The sequence below is a fragment of the Thermobia domestica genome, chromosome 1 (assembly GCF_964235325.1).
Source record: "Thermobia domestica chromosome 1, izTheDome1.hap1.1, whole genome shotgun sequence".
Lineage (NCBI taxonomy): Eukaryota > Metazoa > Arthropoda > Insecta > Zygentoma > Lepismatidae > Thermobia > Thermobia domestica.
Window position 1 is genome coordinate 259,817,158 of NC_137454.1, and position 22,606 is coordinate 259,839,763.

Sequence of the window (22,606 nt, forward strand, 5' to 3'; positions counted from 1 at the left end):
AACTAACCTTGATATATTTTAGTTAATGCCTATTTTTTCAGTGGAAACTTCCATTTTCATCAATGGCGTTTTCTAAAAAGCATCTATTGCAAACTCATTACATTACATATCAATTGTTAAAACTAAATAAAGTTATAGTTACTTCATAGGTAAAGTTTTATTATTACGGGATCTCATGCAATTAAATGCTTTGCCACTGAGTTATATCTCTTTCCGTTTAATATCCCAATAAATCTTCTTAATAACGTTATCAATACATGACTTTCATAGATTTTTTACACATATAGTCTTCAACAACCTTTTAAGACCAATATTTGATCCATCTTTATCATGAATCTATTACTGCGGGGAATGGTAATCCTACTCACACACAGTAAAATTGCACCTTGTACTTTTCTATCTTATCACCGAGGGAAACTGCCTGTAAAAACTACTACACTGACACGTTCCGTTCAAGGGATAAGATAACAAGAAAGAGCGGTTCTGACTGTTGGTTAACTTTATTTTTTGGATATTTTATTTTTATTTCTTCCATGAACAATTTCCGAAAGCGAGAAGCAAGTTAGACTATATTCTTTATTTTAATAAATATTTATATTTGCTTTCTGGAACAGTTTTTCCATGGATATTCTTATTTTGCCTGGTAACCAGGGTGTACGATTTCAGCCAACAGCTCACGAGCATTCTTCCTTCCGTCTGCTTGGCTATGACATCATACTAAACATGCTCAGAAAGCCAAAATTTGTTTTAAATTTATTTTACATTTGTATGTTTGTAAAAATAATGTGTTACATGGATAACAGTAAGTACAACTTGAAGTAAATCTAAATGTAAAAACAACAATGTATTAATTAGAATATATGTCTGAATATTAGAAGATTTTGTTTGTTTGCTCTAAATCATTTCCACTGCGAGATTTATTACGTACGCATGCTCGAGACCCGTACATCAAATATTACACACAAGTGTGTATGTAAGTAGTAGCGAATCAATTTTACGTTCTTCTAATGGTAGTGCTAAATGCAAGGTGCTACGTGTTCCTAAGCAAGCTTAATTTTACTATCCTGTCAAACTGTATGACAAAATGAAATATACATAGTAGGTTGGAAAAGAGAAATGATACAAATGCATGATAATGAAAAAGTAAAATGAAAAAAGTAAGAGGGAATCCAAGATCTTGATAAAAGCTCACATGAGGTGGGATCAAATGACAAACTATTCGCACTACAAGCACGAGCTCTTCCGTGGAGACATCGAGTCCCTAACAACCGGGAAAATAAGTTTTGTATTAAATTAACCAGAAAAATTAACCAAAATATTAACATAATTTCATAGGGATAAAATTGTACTTACTTATTTTTTGAAGTAACAGGAATATTACTACCGTTTGGTTTCAGCTGATAAACTCGAACTTCACCGAAAACTTCTCGAGTAATTTCAAAATTCAAGTTAAATGTATCTTCAATGTCATCTCCATCATATTCCAAAAGAGACTGTAAACTCCTAAAAGAAAAATATAGTTTGTATAATTTCTACTAATTCTGATCAATAGTGTACTTATCATCCATAATTAAAAGTGAATCTTACTATATTCAACAAGGCTTTTTTTTTTTTTTTTTTTTTTTTTTTTTTTTTTTTTTTAAATTTTAAAGCTGTCAAAGTGAAACTATTTCTTTTGACTTTCCATTATCTCTTGCGAGTCTTTTGCCTTACTTATCGCTATTCTGGTATCGCAAAATCAATAACGTTTTTCCTGTAATTGTGTCTACACCATTCCCATAGACCCAACACAAGCTTCATATTCAAATGTTTTTAATAAGCATTCATATATTAAAACGACATCTTTGCATAAAGAATAACTGGACAACATACTTGAATTTATACTTAAAAGGAATACCGCAACTGAAGTGTAAGGAAGTGTGGCAATCACTTGCCTCTCCACATCCTACCTGTCTCTCTCTCTCTCTCTCTCACAGCTTGGTGACCTTCCTCTGGTAAGAAAATTTTATGCTTTACAATATATATATATAGGGAGAAATCAAACGGAGAAACCAAAAGAGGGAGAAATCGAAACTTTGCACGAAGCAACTACAAGGAGGGGGACATCTTCGCACGTATTATATAGAAACAACCAACAGTGTTGCCAACCCAATATATATTTGTTCAAATGGCACTACGTCAGATTATTACATATTTCAAATCAACATGTCAAGCTAAAACTTAAAATATCACATTTATTATTCAGTGTTGCAAACTAAGGATGTTATAGTATTACAAACATCCCAAGTTGGGAAGCCTCTATCACGCATAAAGCTCAACGGAGATGGACAGGATAATGCATATCGAAAGTATCTTAGCATTGGATACATGGTTATGATATGACTTGTTTCGAATGAATAGGAACGAAGTTATAAGGGGCTTCAAAATCTGAATCTTTTTGAAAGGGTTGATTTCGAAAAAATAATTAGGTAAGTATAATATCTAGTTACTTGTATGGTTTGCAATTGGCAAACAAATCATTTTGCCGTTTACAACACTTCGATATCTCCATGCATTGAGGACTGGAATTTATATATATGCAGTTTGGAGAATGTACGTTTATATATACGTTTTGAATAACAGTCCACTTCTTGTATAACAGTGTGTTCTCCTGCCACCAGAATATAAAATGACTCTGGCTTTGGGAAGTTGCCTATTTAAGCTGCATCGAGCCTACTTCATGTTACCATTTATTCTACATTCATCAATCGCAGAGGAAAAAAAATACTCAAGATTTAAGATCAAATCTAAAATGAGTGAGGTATATAAAGGAAGAAAAAAAAATAGATTAAACGGAAACGTATTTCTGTGTAACCAAATTTTATTTGATATCCATAGCATCTGACTATTTTCATTTTAATTTAAACTATAAGTATTCCAGGAACTTGCAGTGGTGCTTTCCAACCACGAAACTTCAATTTATTTTAATTTACATTAGCATGAAAAGAAAACTTTATATTTTGTTTGATGAATTTATCTTAGCTTAGTTACTAAATTTATTACTTGTGGCAAATAACAAGCCCTTTTAGATGGATATTCACCAAAATCGCGAAGAGCATCTGTTTTACGAACGCCTTGAAACTTTATGATCTAAAACTTTTATCTTACTGATCCAGTCTACTTTACTACAATACTAGCTATGCTATCCAAAAACAGTTTTTATTACTTTCATAACCGAGAATTCACTTCAGGTGGTAAAGAAAAAAAAAAATCAAATTTTCAAGGACTCACTCATAATCCCCTGGACTATCTTGAGGTTTTCTACGAACTCTACTCACCACCTCTTGTGAAATGCCCTGAATACATTTGATAATAAATAATATGGAATTCCAATTATTATACAGATAATAATTATTCCAATTAATTCCAATTATTATTATTTAATAACTAAATTCTCTTTTTCCAATAAAAGAAGTTGCACTTCGCATTTAACTCCAACTTTAATATTCTACTTTTTAAATAACAGAATATTATTCAAGTTTTCGAACATAAATTTTTCAACATGGCATCAACTGTGTTAATAGGCAAGTTTAATATACCAGGTAAGGTGCTTTATGAGGTTTGGATGATTAATAAAGTATTTTACGGATGGAATCCATAAAACTAAATTACTTTTCATGTATGGAGAAACTAATTACGTATTATACAATGAAGTTTTATTAGTTTACTTAGCTTCATAACTGAAATCCGGGTTTGTTTACATTTTGCAGAAACTGAACATAGGCCTAGTATATTTCTGTTCTTGAAGTTCTCTTACTCAGAATTTTACCTGTTATGACTTCTATTGCTGTCTGAAGTAGGTTATAATACTCGTAATGAATCATAGTACATTCGATAATAGTTTATATTTACATATAATATTGCAACATGATATTATCAGTATATAGCGCGGTATACACAATTATCAATACATGACCATACGACCCTAACAAGTTACTTAAACATATTCACACATATTAAGCATGCACGACTAGCTTTTTAGATTACTCAAAACGAAAAATAAGGTTGCCTCATTAACCTTTTCAGGACGAACGGCTCAACCCTTGAGCCAGCAATTCAAACCTCTCTAGCTCGGTTCCTAATTAACCTAGAGATATGATTTTGGTATGTATCTCTTCAGAAAGGATGGAAATTTCTAATCCTGTGTATATCATTCATGTAATGGGTCCCGCCGTGAAGGGGGAGGGGGCAAAGTTGGGTGTTTATAGTTTTCTCTCTTTCCCTTCAGAATTTGGGGGGAGGTACCCCCTGATGGAGCTACAAGGATAAAAAATGGCATCCATAGAGACAAATGAACATACTAACTAGCCATACCCAGTCCATGACTTTTGGGCTTGAGAGGGGTAAATATTAGTGGTACTGAATTTGCCCTTTTTCTTATTGTATATTTTCTTATAAAGACAAAAAAAAAAAAAAATCAAATTTGTGGAACTCTGGCAACATTGTTATTCATCGTACGCAAGAAAAAAAAGTCTCACATTTACGACAGATATTTGGGACAATGATACACCAAAGTCAAACCCGTCGGTTCAATACGAATGAAAAAAGAAATTCGGAACCCCACACCTACGTGACACATCCTGTATATTATTCAATATCCACTGTAATGTACTCTAACGTTGACAGCCCTAGCGACATTCCTAATTATCACAGACACACAAACCATACCTCGTAGAAAACCTTATAGACCAGCCATTCCAACAATGTAACTTTTCTGTGTCTCGGGCCAAACCAGTAAAAGAAGAAGAAGACGAAAGTCAAAATTTTGGGTGGAAAATCAAATTTTTCCAAATTTGTCGGACTATGGCAACGCTGTTATTTGTCGTACGCAAGGAAAAAAATCTCACATTTACGCCAGGCATTGGGAACAACGATATAAAAAAATGAATGGTGTAGGTGCAATAGGAGTGAAGAAAAAAATTCGGAACTCCGACCCTACGTGAATCATCCTGTATGTTTTCGAGAGATTGTGTATAAGCTAAGACTGGCAGACTTGGCCACGCCCCTAATTGTCAAAAACATCAGCTATACCTCGTTGGAAAGCTTATAGAACAGACATTCCAACAAGGTAACTTATAGAGGAGAGAGAGAGAGAGAGAGAGAGACAGACAGACAGACACACACACACAGAGAGAGAGAGAGAGAGAGAGAGAGAAAGAGAGAGAGAGAACAGTTATCACCTCAGAACGCACCGTTCTATTTTTAGCCTGGTCAAGGTCAACTGTAGCTATCAGTTGAATGTCGTAAATATGCAATACATTTCTTTCAACTCCCTCCTTTGACAAGTTATTTAGTTTCAGAAAAAAATCTTCCTGTCGAAGTAAAAGAAAAGAAAAGCAATGATCTTTCGACGAACAATGTTAGGTGAACCAATGCGAGTTTATTCTCTGCCGTTAGTAAGATAGAATTTTTCTGCATTCCTACTGCACTTACACGGTTTATTTTTTGCACAATTGTTCACAATAACGGGGGTAAATGTGAGAATTTTTTTTTTTTTTTTGCATACGACAAACAACAGCGTTGCCATAGTCCGACAAATTTCGAGAAACTTGATTTTCCCCCCAAAATTTTCATTTTTGTCTTCTTTTTCTTTTACTAGTTTGGCCCGACAGACACGAAAGTTACCTTGTTGAAATGTTTGTTCCATAAGCTTTCCAACGAAGTATAGCTGATATGTTTGTGACAATCAGGAGCGTGGCCAAGTCTGCCGATATTAGCGTATACCACAATCTATCGAAAAAATACAGGATGATCCACGTAGGTTCGTTGCTCCGAATTTTTTCCTTCATTTCTATTGCACCTACACCATTCATTTTTTTATATAATTGTCCCCAATGTCTGGCGCAAATGTGAGATTTTTTTTTTCTTGTGTACGAGAAATAACAGCGTTGCCATAGTTCGACAAATTTTTAAAAAATGGGTTTTCCAACCAAAATTTTGATTTTCGTCTTCTTCTTTTACTAATTTAGCCCGAGAGACACCAAAGCTGCCTTGTTGGAATGAGTGTGTTATACGGATTCCAATGAAGTATAGCTGATATGTTTGTGACAATTAGGAGCGTGGCCCAGCCTGCCAATGTTAGCGTATACCACAATCTCTCGAAAAAAATACAGGATGATTCACGTAGGTTGGATGTTCCGAATTTTTCCCTCCATTCCTATTGTACCTAAACCCTTCATTTTTTTATATCATTGTTCTCAATGTCTGGCGTAAATGTGAGAATTTTTTTCCATGCGTACAACATCTACCAGCGTTGCCATAGTTGGACAAATTTGGAAAAAATAAATTTTCCAACCAAAATTTTGATTTTCGTCTTCTTCTTCTTCTTTTACTAGTTTGGCCCGAGAGACACGAAAGTTACCCTGTTTAAATGGGTGTCTCATAATGTTTCCAACGAGGTTTAGCTGATATGTTTGTGACAATTAGGGGCATCACCAGACTTGCCAATGTTCGCGTATACCACAACCTATCGAAAAAATATAGGATGATTCACGTAGGTTCGGTGTTCAGTATTTTTCCCTCCATTCCTATTGAATCTAAACCCGAGACACGAAAGTTACTTTGCTGAAATGTCTGTTCTATAAGGTTTCCAACGAGGTATGCTTTGTTTATGTGTGGCACTTAGGGGCGTCGCCAAGCCTGCCTGGTAGACGAAAATTTCTCGGGAAAATAGGAACAGGATGATTCACCTAGATCGTACCTTCCGATTTTTTTTACCTAGCTATTGTACCTTTGCCCTTCATTTTTTTGGTATAATTATTATCAATGTCTGGCCTACAGGTCAGAATATTTTTTCTAGCGTACGACTAGAAACAGTGTTGCCAAACTCTCACAAATTTCGAAAAAATAAACTCTTCACTTTTCTCTCTTTTTTCTTCTTCTTCTACGGGTTGGGTACGGTAGCCTCAAAGGTTATCTTACTAGAATCTTTGTTTCATAAGCTTTCCAACAAGGTATAATTCATACCCATGGAAGAATTAGGAGGGGTGCTAGGGCCGCCAAAGTAAAGGTCTACGATTTTCTTGAAATCCCTGCCCGTCCTGGAAAGGTTAATATGTACCCTTATATATACGAACCCTGGTCTAATGTCAAAAGCACAAAAGTCCCAACATTTACACAAATCGTTCTACGAGTTACGAAAAGCAAATCGTAACACTTTGGCATATATAGGGTGGTTTTGAGAATGGATGATGAATGTAACGCAATGATTATTAAATAACTGGTGGAATAATAATATGGGAGCAAACGGGAGAGCCCTGGGACACAATGCTATCCACCACAAACTCTCCTAGAAGAAATCGATCCAGGGACTCATCTCCAGGCGAATTCTCTACTACTGACCACCGAATGCCTTATAATTTATTTGCGGTACTTTTCCGAAACAAAACTTCAACAATCACGAATGTTCTTTGTTCTTTAGTTTTATTCCAATAATCGACAAAAATATTGTTACATTGTACAAGCAGGTGAAACAGTAATTAGGATAAAATAACAAAAGCATGACAATAAATTTCTTGTAACAGGTGAAATTTCGTGTCACGAGTTTCACCCCAATGGACCATATCGAACTTGCAGAATACTGGATTAGAGTCAGGTAAAAGTGTACTAAGGAGACAGCACAATTGCGACTGGTTTTTCATCAGGAATTCAAACTGGGACATTCTACACATTTAGCAGAGAGAAACATCAAGAATGGATTTGGGTTAGGACTAGTGAATGAATATACCATACGATGTTAGTATGTAAAATTTGGTGCTGGTGACAATTGGAAACTGAGATCTATGGCCACAGACCAACGGCGTAGTGGTCGGTTTGTCGAGCACGTGCTTGACAAAGGCTTCCCTAACACTGTGAGTGAGACACACAGTCAATGCACTCAGGCTTATCTCTCCTGCCTCCCTTCTGCAATCCTGCGGACATTCATTCGTACAAATTGCAGATGAAATAGGCATACAGCATGACATTATAGATGGAGTGGGCTACCAACACGTTATTTCGCATGACGTGTCATGCTGCGGCCGGTCTGAAGACTGGCTCTGTGTACATTGTCCATAATTCCTCTATATTTGGACTCAATTGTCCTCGTGCACAATGTGCACCTTCAAGGTGTCCCTCAAACTTGGTACGCTTTTGAACGTCTAAGGCCAGTTTCTCAGGGAGTGGGATACGCCCACTGTGCGGCAAGACATAAGTCCTGAGTGCCTACCAGTTATCCTACAGACACTTGATGGATCTCTGCAACCGACAAGATAAAGACTCGTGAGTTGACACTGATCAACAAGAACCACTGTATGGGGGTGTAAAATTCTCCGGATATATGGAATAACCGGAAAGGTTTCTTGTATCGTATTGCCACTTCAGATGAAAAATGGATCTGCTGCAACGATCGTAAACGGTCAGGACAATTTTCGGATCGTCATTATTGTTCAGAATGGAGTCCAAAAACATCCCTCACACAGCTGACAGTTTCGTTGCTACTATTGTAATCTATACATCATGATGTCTTTTTCATTAGAAGTGAAACCATCACTGCAGATTATTAGAATCTTGAACTCCGTATAATGCATTACAAACATGTTCACAAGTAACAAGTAATGATGGTCGACAGAGAAAAAATTCTAAGGTTCACTAAATACATGCCCTCAAAGGACAGGGCAGACTGTCCATGATCCGCAGTATAAACCCTTCTTCACCCACCGTGTTCCCCTGACATCTATCCCACCAATTACCACATTTTTTGGTATTTCGACTACTTCTTTGCATCACAGACTCAGTCTTCTTTCGTCATGGAATCTAATCATTGGTTGAGAGATGGCAAAAATATGTAGCTTCAGCCTGATTCTACTGGCTAACCTGGTATTTTAGTTTTTTTTTTTTTTTTTTTTTTTTTCACCTTTGAAAGTGACGCATGTTAGTTAAACATTTCAGTCGCACCAACAGCATTTTAATAATGCATCTTCACAACATTTTTGTTCGTTTTCTTCATTGATTAATGTAGTTTGATTTAACACTACTTTTCTGCGCCGACGTATATCTACACTTTAACGTTCAATTAAAATATATTACTTCTCATCGCAAATTAAACCCAGCCACTTGGCCACAACGAGGCAGATAAGATTTTTCGCTTCGATTTGGTTAGGAATACTGTGAATACGCCTAAACTTAAAAAAAAAAAAAAAAAAAAAAAAAAAAAAAAAAAAAAAAAGACGTTTAAAGCAAGAATATGCACTGACCCATTAGCTGAAATTCCGTATTCCAAGAAATTTAATGAAATGATACAAATTTAACGGAAAGAAAGGTTTATTACATCTGTTTGTTGTAGCCTTTTAATGCCAGTATTTCACTCAACTCTCTGTTTTAGAATGGTATGGCTTTGGTTCGTACGTATGCTATTCTTTCAAAATATTCGTATTTTACGCATCTAAGCCTATAGAATTTATTTATAAAAAAAAAGATCATCCTTCACTCCATAGCAAAGTTGTGGGCATAATCGCACTCGTTTAGTATGCCCTCATAAAGAAAATGTATTTTTTTTTTTTTTTTAATATGCTGAAAAGTTAGAAAGCTCAACTATAATAATTCGCAATCGGCCGGTTTGATAACAACCTTTTCTATTTCACTCATACCAGTAATATTACAAACGATCCTGTATGGTGTGTAGTGTCTGTACCTCACTTTCTCTTGTTTACCCCATTTCGAAGTGGATGTCTTGTGTAAACAAAGGGGAAAGGCAAAAGAAGCAAGTATGTAAGAGATATTACCGATAGTACTCTACTTCTGAGTATATATGTAGGTTAAAGAAAAAACTTAACAAAAGTAATTTTTTTATGTTCTTCCAGTTCTTACGAATAAGAAAATCTTACACGTATTCTACTTCTCAAAAAAGTGAAAAAGATTTAAAAAGACAAAAAGAAAAGGGAATGGGATTCGATACGGTGTCAAAATGCTATGCGAGTTTTGTAACCTTTCTTAGAATATACAATATAACACTCCTTTTTTTACATTGCGAAAAGATGAAAAAAATGTGTGAGGCACAATCCAAACAACAACAGAGATAAGAACCATTCACAGAAGATAAGAAAATATCAAATAAAAAATTAAATCATTAGGAATCTTACCCAACATTGTCTGTGAAAGAGTAGAAAAATCTAGACTACGCCAGTATGGCAATATAGAAGGAATAAAAAAAGAACAGTCAGCTATGACATTTTTGAACATGAAAATAACAGGAAAACGGCTACGCGAGGGACCAAAGAATAGGCGACACGTTGAATTAGAAAGGGATGTCGAAAAAAGTGAAATAAGATGAGAAAAAAGACCCATGAAGAACGGAGAGGCCTTGCACACACCTAAATGCGGGAGGATGGTAGAATTGGAAATTTACAATCATGGTAATATTGACAAACAACAGGAGTTTACTTTAGACAGAATATATTGTAATATGGTATGTTATGACAAATTTAATTTGATTTGTGTTTTCCATACATAAAGAAATAGTTTTATTGGACGGATAATCACTTTCAAACTTCAAACAACAGGAAGTGCACGTAATACAACGTATAAAAGAAATGTTAAATATGTTTTTACATATGTCGAGCTCAGTTTCAAGACGTCTCTTGTCAAAAATTTTGGAAATCGAGAGAATGACTGTTTATTAATCTTTAATGGTTTCTCTATCAATTTCTGCAGGAATTTTGTTGCAAATCAATCTAGAAACCTGTAAAAATATCTTAGAAATATGGATTCGGTTTCAAAACGTATCTTGTTAACATCAAGATGGCGGACATTTTCGATCAAAATAATTTCAAAACAAAATGTCCCTTTTACAATGATTTTTCATCAACGTTTCAACTGCTTTCTTTCAAAACGTCTCTGGTCCCTTATACTTAACTGAATATCAATAGGGTTTCAAATACTAATAAATTTTTGTTTTGTAAATTAGTGATGCTCTATTCGTTGATACAGACGAATTTCGCGAGATTTCCTTCAATTACGCACCAAAATACCTGAGGTTTCAATGATAGGTTTTCTTTCTGCTGTAGTGTTTTTAGGAGGCCTGTTAGTTTCTGTTCGCTTGTTCGATTGTGAGTAAAATACGTTATTTTCAAGAAAGAAACATTCAGATGTGGTTTCTTAGTTATGGAACGTATCGAAGAAGGCCAGCAGCAAAAGTATATTGTTGCATGTAGACCTGGGAAAGGAAGAAAGTCTATCCTGCAATATGGCAACGAAACATAGCAAAGAGACAACCGTACTCGTCTAGAGCTTTACCTCGGCTACCTGACCGTAACCCTGCGGGAAAGACTTGAATGTAAAGAACTTTTTCTACAAGATGTGCGCAAGATCCACCAGTGTTGTTAGGAAGAGAAGAGCAAACTGATCCAAGGCAATTTCATACTGAAACATATAATATGCAAATCATCTAAACGGAAGCGAGCATGGAATGAACCAAAGCAAACTAATGAACTCTGGATTCGTTTTTTTGTTCCCAAATCAGAAGGAGGTACGAAATCACTTGTACAGGTTTGTAAGAAAACATTTTGCAATATACTTAGCGTATGTAAGAAAAGGGCTCAGCGTGTTTGTAAACGTTATTTTAGCACTGGCACGATGGCAGTGGAAAACTAAGGAGGAGACAGCAAGTCTCTCCTTTTTGAAGCAAAAAGAAATGCAGCTAAATAAAATACGTTTATCGAGAAGCTTACGCCCACTGAGAAACATTATTGCAATTTATCCATGATCTGTATGCTGTCGTATTGGCTCAATGAGTGTGATGCATCAACTGTGAATGAGGTTCACTTAATTTTTCCTGTACCGGGACACTCATTCCTCCCTCCAGATCGGGTGTTTGGGAGGGTTGAAATTGAACTGAAACAGCGTGATAAATTGTGATGCCTGAAGAATACGTGGAAATGTTCAAAAATCATAGTACTACTGTGAAACTGTTGTTTGACGACTGCGTAGTATATTACTGGAAACAAGTATCCCAGGATAAAATGAGGAAACCAAACCAGTGGCATTTCAAGTTCCCATATGCTAAAAGATTTATAATTCTACGCGGAAAATCCCTCAAAGAACCAATTATTGTCAGGGGAGAAGCAACATATAACATTGACACTGGAATGACGAAAAAGGTTTTCAAAGTTGACGTCAACGATACAAATTTTTTCCTACCATAAATTGCGAAAGGTGTTCCTATGAAGAAAAAAAAAAAAGAAGCTAGAAGACGTTGGGAGATTGCTGACACTACATTTTGGAGAAGGACAGCTATGCCGTAGTTGCAGTTCTACAAGGAAATATTTCGTAAGGAAACAACCGAAGAGGATTCTGAAGATGAGGCGGAATGAGGAAGATCTGGCAGACCTCTAGTGTAAAAGTAGATACACTCCATTGTATATTTTCTACTTTTATACTCAACTACCCAGGACATTCGTGGAAGTTCTTATACTACAAGATGTTTTTTTGTTTGTTTGTAGCATATTTAGTGACTTCTTTAAAAGCGAGTCATTTTTTCTCCGTGGTATTATTCTGTTTTAAAGTAATGGTAAACATGTACAATACATCATATTTCCGATAAATAAAAACTCTTTTCCTATTATTGTATACATTTGAACGAAAAATGTTTCTTACCCAAGGTTTTCCTTTTCAAACCGTCCTTTTTCCTGAATTTAAAAAAATGAAATCTTTAAGTTTTACGTCCCACGCATATGCCGGTTAGGCTAAAGGAGACGGTGATGATGAGAGATAAGTGAAATGGTGGAATGAAGTGGGAGGAAACGGGAGAACCCCGAGAAAACCCACGAGCATGGTGTTTGTCCACCACAAAGTCCTCACGGCGCGAGCTGGGATCGAACCAGGGACCCCAAGCACCGGAGGTGAACGCTCTACAACTGAGCCACCGCGCCCCCTGTCCTGAATTTAGTTTCAAAACGTACTCTGTCCTGAGTTTAGTTTTAAAATGTCCCTTATCCAAACAAATTCACTTAATTTCTCTTTAATAGTGAGCACCACCAAGATTTTTCGCACGAAAATAATATTGACCTCGAGAAAATTTCTGAGTAATACAATGCTAAGTTAATGACATAACGAAGACGTTAAAGGTTTTTTCTTCATTTCCCAAAAATTTAGAAAAGTGGACAAGAGACGTTTTGAAGCTAAGCTCAACATATGATTCTACTCTAGCAGTCCATACTTTTGTGGATTTATTCCACATTAAAAATTAGAAAATCATCAAATAATAATTACTGATAAAGAGTTAAATTCAATGACATACCTTGCAGTTGTAGGCATTAATCCTTTTAAATCCTGAAGTGTTACTGGTTCGTGAAGTAGCTTCTTATACAAAGCAAGTGGAAAAGGTAAATCGATAATGGTAAAATTATATATAGCCAATCCACACAGAAGACCTAGAAATACATTATTACCTTAATATTAGTCACAACAATAATTTTTTGTCTGGACGATAAGAAGCATGCTTACGCTTAACGATTTTATATATGAAATATTTAGTTCCATTAGGATATGTGAGAACCTACTTAACATATCAGTCATGCTTAAATTTCTATTTTCCCCGCTATTACTGAAACTTCTCAGTGAGCTAATAGTAAAAAGAACTCTTATCAAGTTTAAATCTTTCGCAAGCTAAAATTATTCCTCAATATATCCGCCAGATCAAGATAAGGGGATATCAAGAGAAATGTGTTTAGGTTTAAAATTGACAAGCAACAGAATTATCAATATGATTTTCGGTACTTGCTCATGTAGATGATTCCCCACTCTGCTATTTTCCACTCTAGATTAAAATTGTCAAAAGTCGAGTTCATCTGAAATATTTGGGCCTGATTCTCATTCTAGAAATATAGGAAATATTTATCCAATGGGTGCTCTCACTTCGCTAGTCGCGAGGTTCGGATTCGAATCCAATGCCATCCACTATAAAGATTTTCTCTATTACATTTCATTTCTATAGAGTGACACAGATGGTTTAATCGACGGAAAATATGCGAACTAAAACAGTGTTGTAAAATTATGACTCTAGCAGTTATTGTTGTTAAAAGTACTATGTTGAACTATTAAGAAAAAGATGTCCATCTTATTCCTTTCATTTTCATTGTCAATTCATATTCAAGAAATATATTTTCCTTTTTCGGAGCTCTCTCGTGGCTAAGCGGTTAGCGTACGCGCCTTTGGCGTGGGAGACCCGGGCTCAATTCCCGGCGGGAGCTCATGTGGTTCGGATTCCACGTTAATCAGTAGGTCAACGTCTCATATAGTCTCGCTGCTGAACGGGACGTTAAACTCAAAATCAACTCAACTCTTTCCTTTTTCGGTTGAACAATTTGGAGCCTGTAACATTTCTCCAAGAAAAAAAGAGCAGTAGTTTGGACTGAAACAACTGATTAGTCAATTGCGCTTACAGTTGGCTACTATGATTTATGTTGGTAGGTCAGGTTCATTGTACCGTACTTCATCATTTGTTCATTGGGAATTAAGAACGCCACCTATGAATTTTAGTAAAAGTGACAACTACTGATTTGTGTCAGAACAGAAGAAAAGATAATACAAGTCGGATCTAGTTAAATTCAATGGTGTTTCGTTAAGTTAAACAGGGTTTATGTTACTAAATTTGTGAGTGATTCGGTGTTAATCTAAGATCCACATGTGAAGTAGTGTGAATTAATATCACCTGAAATGTGATAATATATATATATATATATATATATATATATATATTGTGATTTTCTGTGAGTGGATTTGATGTGGCATATTCGGCGGAGACTGTAAGTATGTTCTAAATTTTAATCTATTTCTATTGCGCCATTTTGGACCAACGAATACTTCGTTTCCGGAGAATATGTTCCATCAGGTCACACGTAATTATTCTTTGCAATATTCGATTCAAGTTTAGAGATATAAAGTTTTCGGTATTAAATTAGAAAGTTATGTAAATCACTATTTTGATAGAAATGTTTAACAGGAATCATAGGACGTTGAAATGTGGAACCGTTCGCACTGCTATCTGAAACTATTGAAAGGGACGTCATGATTATTATTACATTTATTTAGTTGTTACTATTATTAGTTGTTGCATTTATTCATGAATAAATTGTTAATTCTATTGAAATTTACTGAATATTTCTTGAGAATTGGATGCTTGCCTATCACTCCGCATTAAAGGGAAAGCGTTTTGAACCCTTTCAAATATAGCAGTTTACCCGTTTTGGTGCATTGCTGCTACAAGCCTCATATAGAATGAATATAAATACAGTTATGATTTAACTTTGTTTTGATTTGAGCTAAACGACCGTTTCAGCAGTGTGGCAGGTGAGACCTGAACCTACACCTTAACGTGAGATCTGAGCCACATGAGCTCCCGCCGAGAATTGAACCCAGATTTCCTGAACTAAAGGCGCTTACGCTATCCATATACCCACGAGGGAGTTCTACAGTGAGTTATGAATAAAAATACTTTCTAATCATTTTATACTCTCTTAAGCTATTAATGACTTTTTATTTTCACTTGGTATGTTTGAAAAAGATTTGTTTCGTAATCTACATCCAAATGCGACCAAGATCAGATGAATTGTAGATCTCGTACGACATTCGACTTTCGTACGACGTTCTCGTTGTTATTTATTTGGGATCCCTAGTTCGATCCCATCTAGCGCCAAGTACGCCTTGCAGTGGAGAGGTATGAAACACTATGTGCGTGGGTTTTCTCATTGTTCTCCCGTTTCCTCTCGCTTTCTTTATTTCCACCATCATTCATTATCATCACCGTCTCCCTCAGTCTCGGAGCATAATCGTGAGACGTGAAAAAATATACAGTTCAAAACATGTAAAATAATCTATATATTATAATGATATTTTCTGACTATGATTTGATGTCTAAGAATATAATTCTTAGCCTTATTATGTCTATATTGTAAATAAAGGCACACACTATAGTTTTATTACCTTACTGTAAAACGCAGATTATCAATAGTCGCATAGTAATCGTAATACAATTACATAGAACATAAATATTCTTATTTCAAAATAGATCTGTGATAATTACTTGTATACGTAATTTTTGTTTCCTTCCAATTCCCTTTAAAAAACCTGTTTGAAAATATGCTACTTGCACGAGTGCGAGGGAAAGCCGAAATTTTCCAATGAAATAGCTTATCGAGGAAATGTAGGCTAATGGTTAGTGATCTTGTTTCTTAATATGATAATCCCAAGTTCAAACCCAGAGACCGTTTATCTTCCATGAAGTTTCTCCAAATGTTTTCCTCAAGTTTCACCAGAAAACTTGATATTTTTCAACATAGGCACTCTTCAATTTTCTTCCACTTCGTTTATGCTGTTGTAAAATGTTGCTATTTTTCAGTATAAATTAGCATCTCAGGCTGTATCACGAAGTTCGCTAAATAAATAAAAGAACATTTGTGTTCAATACAAACTTAATGTACGGTATTTTAAAGCATTCCGGGTAATAATAGTGAACTTAACAAAGGCTCGAGTTTAAACTTCTTTAGAAGGGGGAACTCAACAAAACCTCTTCTATCAATTAAGTAATTAATATTATCGTTATATTATTATTATTATTATTATTATTATTATTATTACTTTGGGTAAATAAAAAAGCTGATCAGATGTTGAATTTTGTCCTCATTATCCGAAACGCCTCGTATGTACTAAATTTGTATGAAATTAAAATACATTAAAAATTATGTACAGTCCTGTTTTCAATTTCTTAAAGACTATATTTGTGAATACTGTGGTTTTGTTAAGATACCTGTCAATGTTTCAAGTGTGTACTGCAATTCAGAGTAAATTTGCTATTATAATCACGTAGCACCTATCTCCAGCACACTGTCAACGTAGGGATTTTTTTTTTTTCTCTCGACAAGAAAGTGTCAACCAACAGGGGTTGTAAACAAACTGCACACCCCAAGATCAACTATCAACAGAGTTGATTTGCCATATTTAACATTAAGTTATCCTACATGACTGCCGACAAAAGAACGAACCACGCGGTGTGCTTCAACTGTCTTTCAAGTATGTGGCGTCTGAGGCGCGTTTGCTCGAAGATGTACGGTTTTTTCGCTCTTCTCACCAGGAAAAAAAAAGGAGGCAGAAAAAAGGAAAATGATAACTATAAACACGTTATCGCAAAGAATATGAATTTAAATTAACTATTTATTTATTTATTTTTTTAGTATAATCACGTGAACACAATGTTCCATAAGATGCAAATGAAGACATTAAAAATATTTATTATTATAATAAAAGGAAGAGAAATTAATAACCATGGTGAAAAACTTACTTGATGTACAGAACATAGTAATCATCCTTCCTATCTCATCATCATTATTGCTACTGTCACTCTGTGTTAACGGTATAATCAATATGTCGATATATTTCTTTTTAAATCCCTCTTTAATCCAGACCTTTTGTATTATACTCCATGTATATTTCACTACATTATCCCATAATAAATTAGCCCTCAACGCTGGTAGTTACTAGTGCGTATGCTTTTGTTGCACGATTCTTGGTGGGAGAGCACAAAAATAATTTTACAATTATTCACTTTCACAAATCACCTGTGTCCTTATTCTAAAGGGCATAGCCGTGGCAAAAAAAAAAAAAAAAAAAAAAAAAAAAAAAAAAAAAAATCTTTATAATAAATTGTTTACTTTGTCTGTTGTGGGAATTTTCAATCTAGGGGTAGCGAAGGGAGATGAAAAAGATAAATATAATTAGAATCTAGAAGCGGAAAAATGTATTTTTTTAAATATTTTTAATTTATTTTGATGAACATATATTTACTTCCATACTTGTCAATACAGGAAATAATATAAAGCAAATAGAAATAATGGAAAAATAACTAGAGTAAATGAAGAATGAAACTGGCAAATAATAATAATAATAATAATAATAATAATAATAATAATAATAATAATAATAATAATAATAATAATAATAATAATAATAATAATAATAAAATAAAATAAAATAAAATATACAAGAATACACATTCAACTTAAAACTGTAAGCGATGGGTAGCAATAATCCAAGAATTTATTGCAACGCGGAAATTAATTATTGGGGGTTGCAAGCAGGAGGATTTGATAAAAGGAGGTCATGATATAAAATAGATTGAAACAGCCTAGTCTATTGCATTGTTAGTAAATCTTTCGTGGTCATTGTTTTAACGAATCAAAGTAAAAGATAATTTATATCAATTATTATAATAACGGAATAGCAGAATGGATATCAAAACGTGCCAGCATAAAAAGAAGCAAGAAAGTCCTACAAATACCTACACAGATCCCAAATACTAACAGACAGAATTTAAAAATAGTTTTACAGAACAAACTTAACATCAATTTTGTATCTACTACCAACACAATATTAAAAAAAAAAAAAAAAAAAGAAAAAAAGAAAAAAGAAAAAAAGAAAAAAAAAAGGAAGGGTGAGAACATGTCAACAACGCCTTGTCAGACAGAAAGTAGAAACTATTCTTAGTGCTTAGCTGACACTACCGCCACGTTAAAATTGGTGTTCACTTATCAAGTCATTTGTGTCTTGCTATACTAGGCAGATTCTGGGAATGTAAATTTAAATGACCACTTTACTCTAAAAAACAACTAAAACAAGCTACTCGAGCTGAGATTTTTCCACATCCGGTATTGTGTTAACTACTATACAATGTTATTTTAATTTAAATGTTTAACTGATAATTTCTAACCACAAATTATGTTATCCAAAACCGTAAGTTGCACGAAATCCCATATAAGGTAGGATGAAGTTTGAATAGTTTTATTAAGAAAAAAAAGTCCACAACTCAATAATGACAAAGGCAGTTTACATTTTAGATGGCATATACTCAACTCCATGGCAAAAAGATTAATAATAAAAAGGTGATTATTAGACAGGAGAACAGGTTGCAGCAGTCATTGTGTTCTATCAAGTAATCTTATTTACTTCTTAGGTGGGTTATGGCTCATGCAACTGCTTCGTTTCATTTTTCTGGTTTTTAAGTTAAGTTTTGTCATCTTTGCATTATTCTGCACTAGCATGTAATATCATATATCCTCCCCAAGCCTTTTATTGCCATTTCATGATACGTAAATATTTTTTATTTTAAAGTCGATTAATGCTTTTCTACGGTTCTTTAGCGATACTGAAGTGGAATGGATTTGTACTTTTCTAAAATATACTTTAGGTTCTGTTACGTAGTTACAAAGGAATATCAACTCATAAATTCTGAATTTTTGGGCAAGCGTCTGATCATACGTTTGAGATATTTCCACATCAGAAAAATTTTTTGTAACATGTATAGATTACATCCATTATGCGACTATATATGTAGGTCACCAATAAATAGACTGCGATTGACCGATCGATTACTCAACGGCATTTAGTTTATAAGCTAATTTACTTTATGATAGAAACATGCTTGTTCTATCCATGTAGATAATTGATAGCTAGTAAACTTATTAAAACGCTCCCTATGTAGCTCGGTTTCTAACACCTGGTATATGGTGTAAATACGAGGGTCACTACGAAATTTTTGAGATACGCATTGTTGTGGCACAGCATTTAAATTCCAACAATTGCGTTCGGTAGTGGTATCCAGAGCGAAGAAGCGAAGCAAGTTTCAAGTCGCCTCGCTTATCGGCGTGGCCGTATCGCCTTCACTTGTTTGTTAATGTGAACAGTATTCGGCCGTCTAGAATGGAACTCGAAAGGGAACATTTTCGGGCAATGATCCTTTACAATTTCAAAAGTGGTTTGAACGAGACACAAAGCCTTGACCATTTGCAGGGGGCATTTGGGGACTTTGCTCCTTCCCGTGCTACAATTTTTCGGTGGTTTGGTGAATTCAGAAGAGGCCAGACATCGCTTAAAGATGAAGAGAGAGCTGGATGTCCGGCAACAGCAGTGTCAGATGAAAACATTGCCGCTGTGAAACAAATGATTCGAGAAAATCCTCGAACAACTTTCAAGGACATTGAATCTACAGTGAACATTGGATCGCCAGCAGTAACAAAAAATCTTCATGATCATCTTCGGCTCAGGAAGGTTTCATCTCGTTGGGTGCCTCACACTTTGACTGAACAGCAGAAGCGCATGCGTGTGGAATGGTGTGAAGAAATGCTTGCAAGATTTGATGGAGGCAATTCTCGACGCGTCTCTGACATTGTTACTGGTGATGAGACTTGGATCTATCAATCTGACCCTGAAAATAAACGCAAGTCTACAATTTGGATCTTTCCAGACGAAAATCCACCCACGAAAGTGAAGCGACCGCGAAGTGTAGGGAAGAAGATGGTAGCAACTTTCTCCTCCAAATCTGGCCATGTTGCAACTATTCCACTTGAAGAACAAAGGACTGTTACTGCTCAGTGGTACACCACTGTTTGTCTAACAAAAGTGTTCCAGAAGGTTCGGGAGCGGCGTCCAAGAACTGGATTGCGTGGGATTCTGCTTCATCATGACAACGCGTCCGCACACACGGCCAACATCACAATGCAGTTTTTAGAATCTACGGAGGTCAAACGATTTGTTCGCCGTATAGTCCTGACTTGGCCCCGTGTGATTTTTTTTCTGTTCCTCAGGATCAAAGATCGCATGCGTGGGAAGAGATTTTGCAGCCCTGAAGAAGCTGTAGTGGCTTACGAGAATGAACTTTCAACACTTGAAGAAAAGGACTGGCAACACTGCTTCCAAAAGTAGTTTTCGAGGATGCAATACTGTGTACAGTGTAATGTTGAATACTTTGAGAAAATGTAAGTCTTAAATTGATTTTAAGTATGTAAGTTATTTCACATCCCAAAACTTTCGTAGTGACCCTCGTATTATTCTGGTGATTTAAAAATCCAGTCAGTAAGTCACTTCCTCTTCAGTAAACCATACTTCTATTACTTTCCGTGTATATAATAAAATTACTTTTCTACCTAGAACACCCATATTATCACAACTATCACTTTATGTTAAAATCACATAATCGCTGCTCTATTACTACGAATCTTCATATTCGCCTTCTAAATAAAATGATATGCTACTTCTGCCTCTTTTTCATAATGTACATTAACTTTACATCTTCGTTATTTATTACGAAAATTTTACAATAAAATAATCCTGAATGTACCATCCTCTTTATTAATTCAAAACTACTTTAACCGGAAATTAAGCACTTTAACAGTTAAAAATCGAATTAAAAGTATGTGAATAAGTGATGAAGTTTACATGTAACATTAACCGAAGTAGTTAGTGGTAAAGAAACAATTAAGTGAAAGAAATTCAGCATGTCACGTACGGTGAGTTGTTTCAATATGTGATAAGGATAATAATACTAATCGTGAAATAAAATATTTATTTTAGATGTGTTTTAATTTATTTCAGCATCTTTTTGGTTGATACTTTCATCAGGGAACGTGGATTTGAAGAAAACTGAGTGCCTTAACCGTGATCACATTCCTGTTATTTTCTCAAAATTCCGCGTCCAACTACTAATCTTATTACATATCGTACACATTTACCACAAATAAAAATGAAAAAAACAATATTAAGTTTTTATCAGAAACATTCGCTATTTACAACATCAGTACTCGCATCCATGTTCTTTAGTGTTGCCAATTTCTAAGTTCATCTTGTTCTTTTCTAATGAGTAGAAAAATCCCAGAAAATGTTAGTATTCGATTTATATTCCTGACGTAATTAAATATGAAACGTTTCGTATTTATAACATTATTCCATAGATTAGCCTATTGAGTTTTGTAAAGAATGGATCTTTTACTTTTATTTTTTTTATAAAACAACATTTATTGGTTTTCCATAATTATTTGTGCTATATTTTAACAGACACGTAATATAAAATTAGAGAAAGGACTAGTCTGTGTACATAAAAAATAAAAAATAATAATAAATCAATAAAAATATATATATATAAAGGGTGAGGCAGAAATAGTTAGACGATGTAAAATGAACATAGAAAACGTAACCCGATAGATAACATGCTCATTTTGTTTTGTTTTGTAAAGTGGTTCAAAGCATTGTGTATGCATGTAGGTTTGTTCGACTGTTCGGTGCGCATGCGCAGTATTGGAAGAATTACGTAAGCCTTCCGTCAGTAGCCATGGAGCATTGGTCGGACGAACATCACGCTTCCCCAGTGGAGTGTTTCTTTAAGAACAAAGACTCTGCAACAATTACGCAGCGTAAGTTTCGGAGTCATTTTATCATTGGCAGAAATGGACAAGTACCGACACAACAAACTATTCTTAATTGGGTGAAAAAGTTTCAAGCTTCGGCTTCTGCAAGATCAAAGAAATCCCCAGGTCGTCGACGTTCAGTGAGAACACCAGGAAACATAGAGAAGGTTCGAGAAGCATTAATTAGAAGTCCAAGGCATTCAGCTCGTCGGCATGCTGTGTCACTTGGCATGTCAGATAGGAGTGTGCGGCGAATATTACACCAGGACCTACACTTCCACCCATTCAAAATTCAGACGATTTACAAGTTGCTCCCTGAGGATTTTAATGTTCGCGTACAATTCTGCAATACGCTGTTGCAA

General features: G+C 35.0%; 1 protein-coding gene across 3 annotated transcripts in view; it reads right to left on the minus strand.

Moving 5' to 3' along the window:
• Herc4 (HECT and RLD domain containing E3 ubiquitin ligase 4) overlaps nt 1-22,606 on the minus strand; it is a 171,408-nt gene that overhangs the window by 10,968 nt on the left and 137,834 nt on the right. For all 3 annotated transcript variants that reach the window (XM_081726048.1, XM_081726055.1, XM_081726061.1), the window contains exons 19-20: nt 13,313-13,445; nt 1,354-1,503 (exon numbers count right to left, since the gene is read on the minus strand). In XM_081726048.1, coding sequence (XP_081582174.1) covers nt 1,354-1,503; nt 13,313-13,445 — 283 coding nt within the window. The remainder of the gene's footprint in view (nt 1-1,353; nt 1,504-13,312; nt 13,446-22,606) is intronic.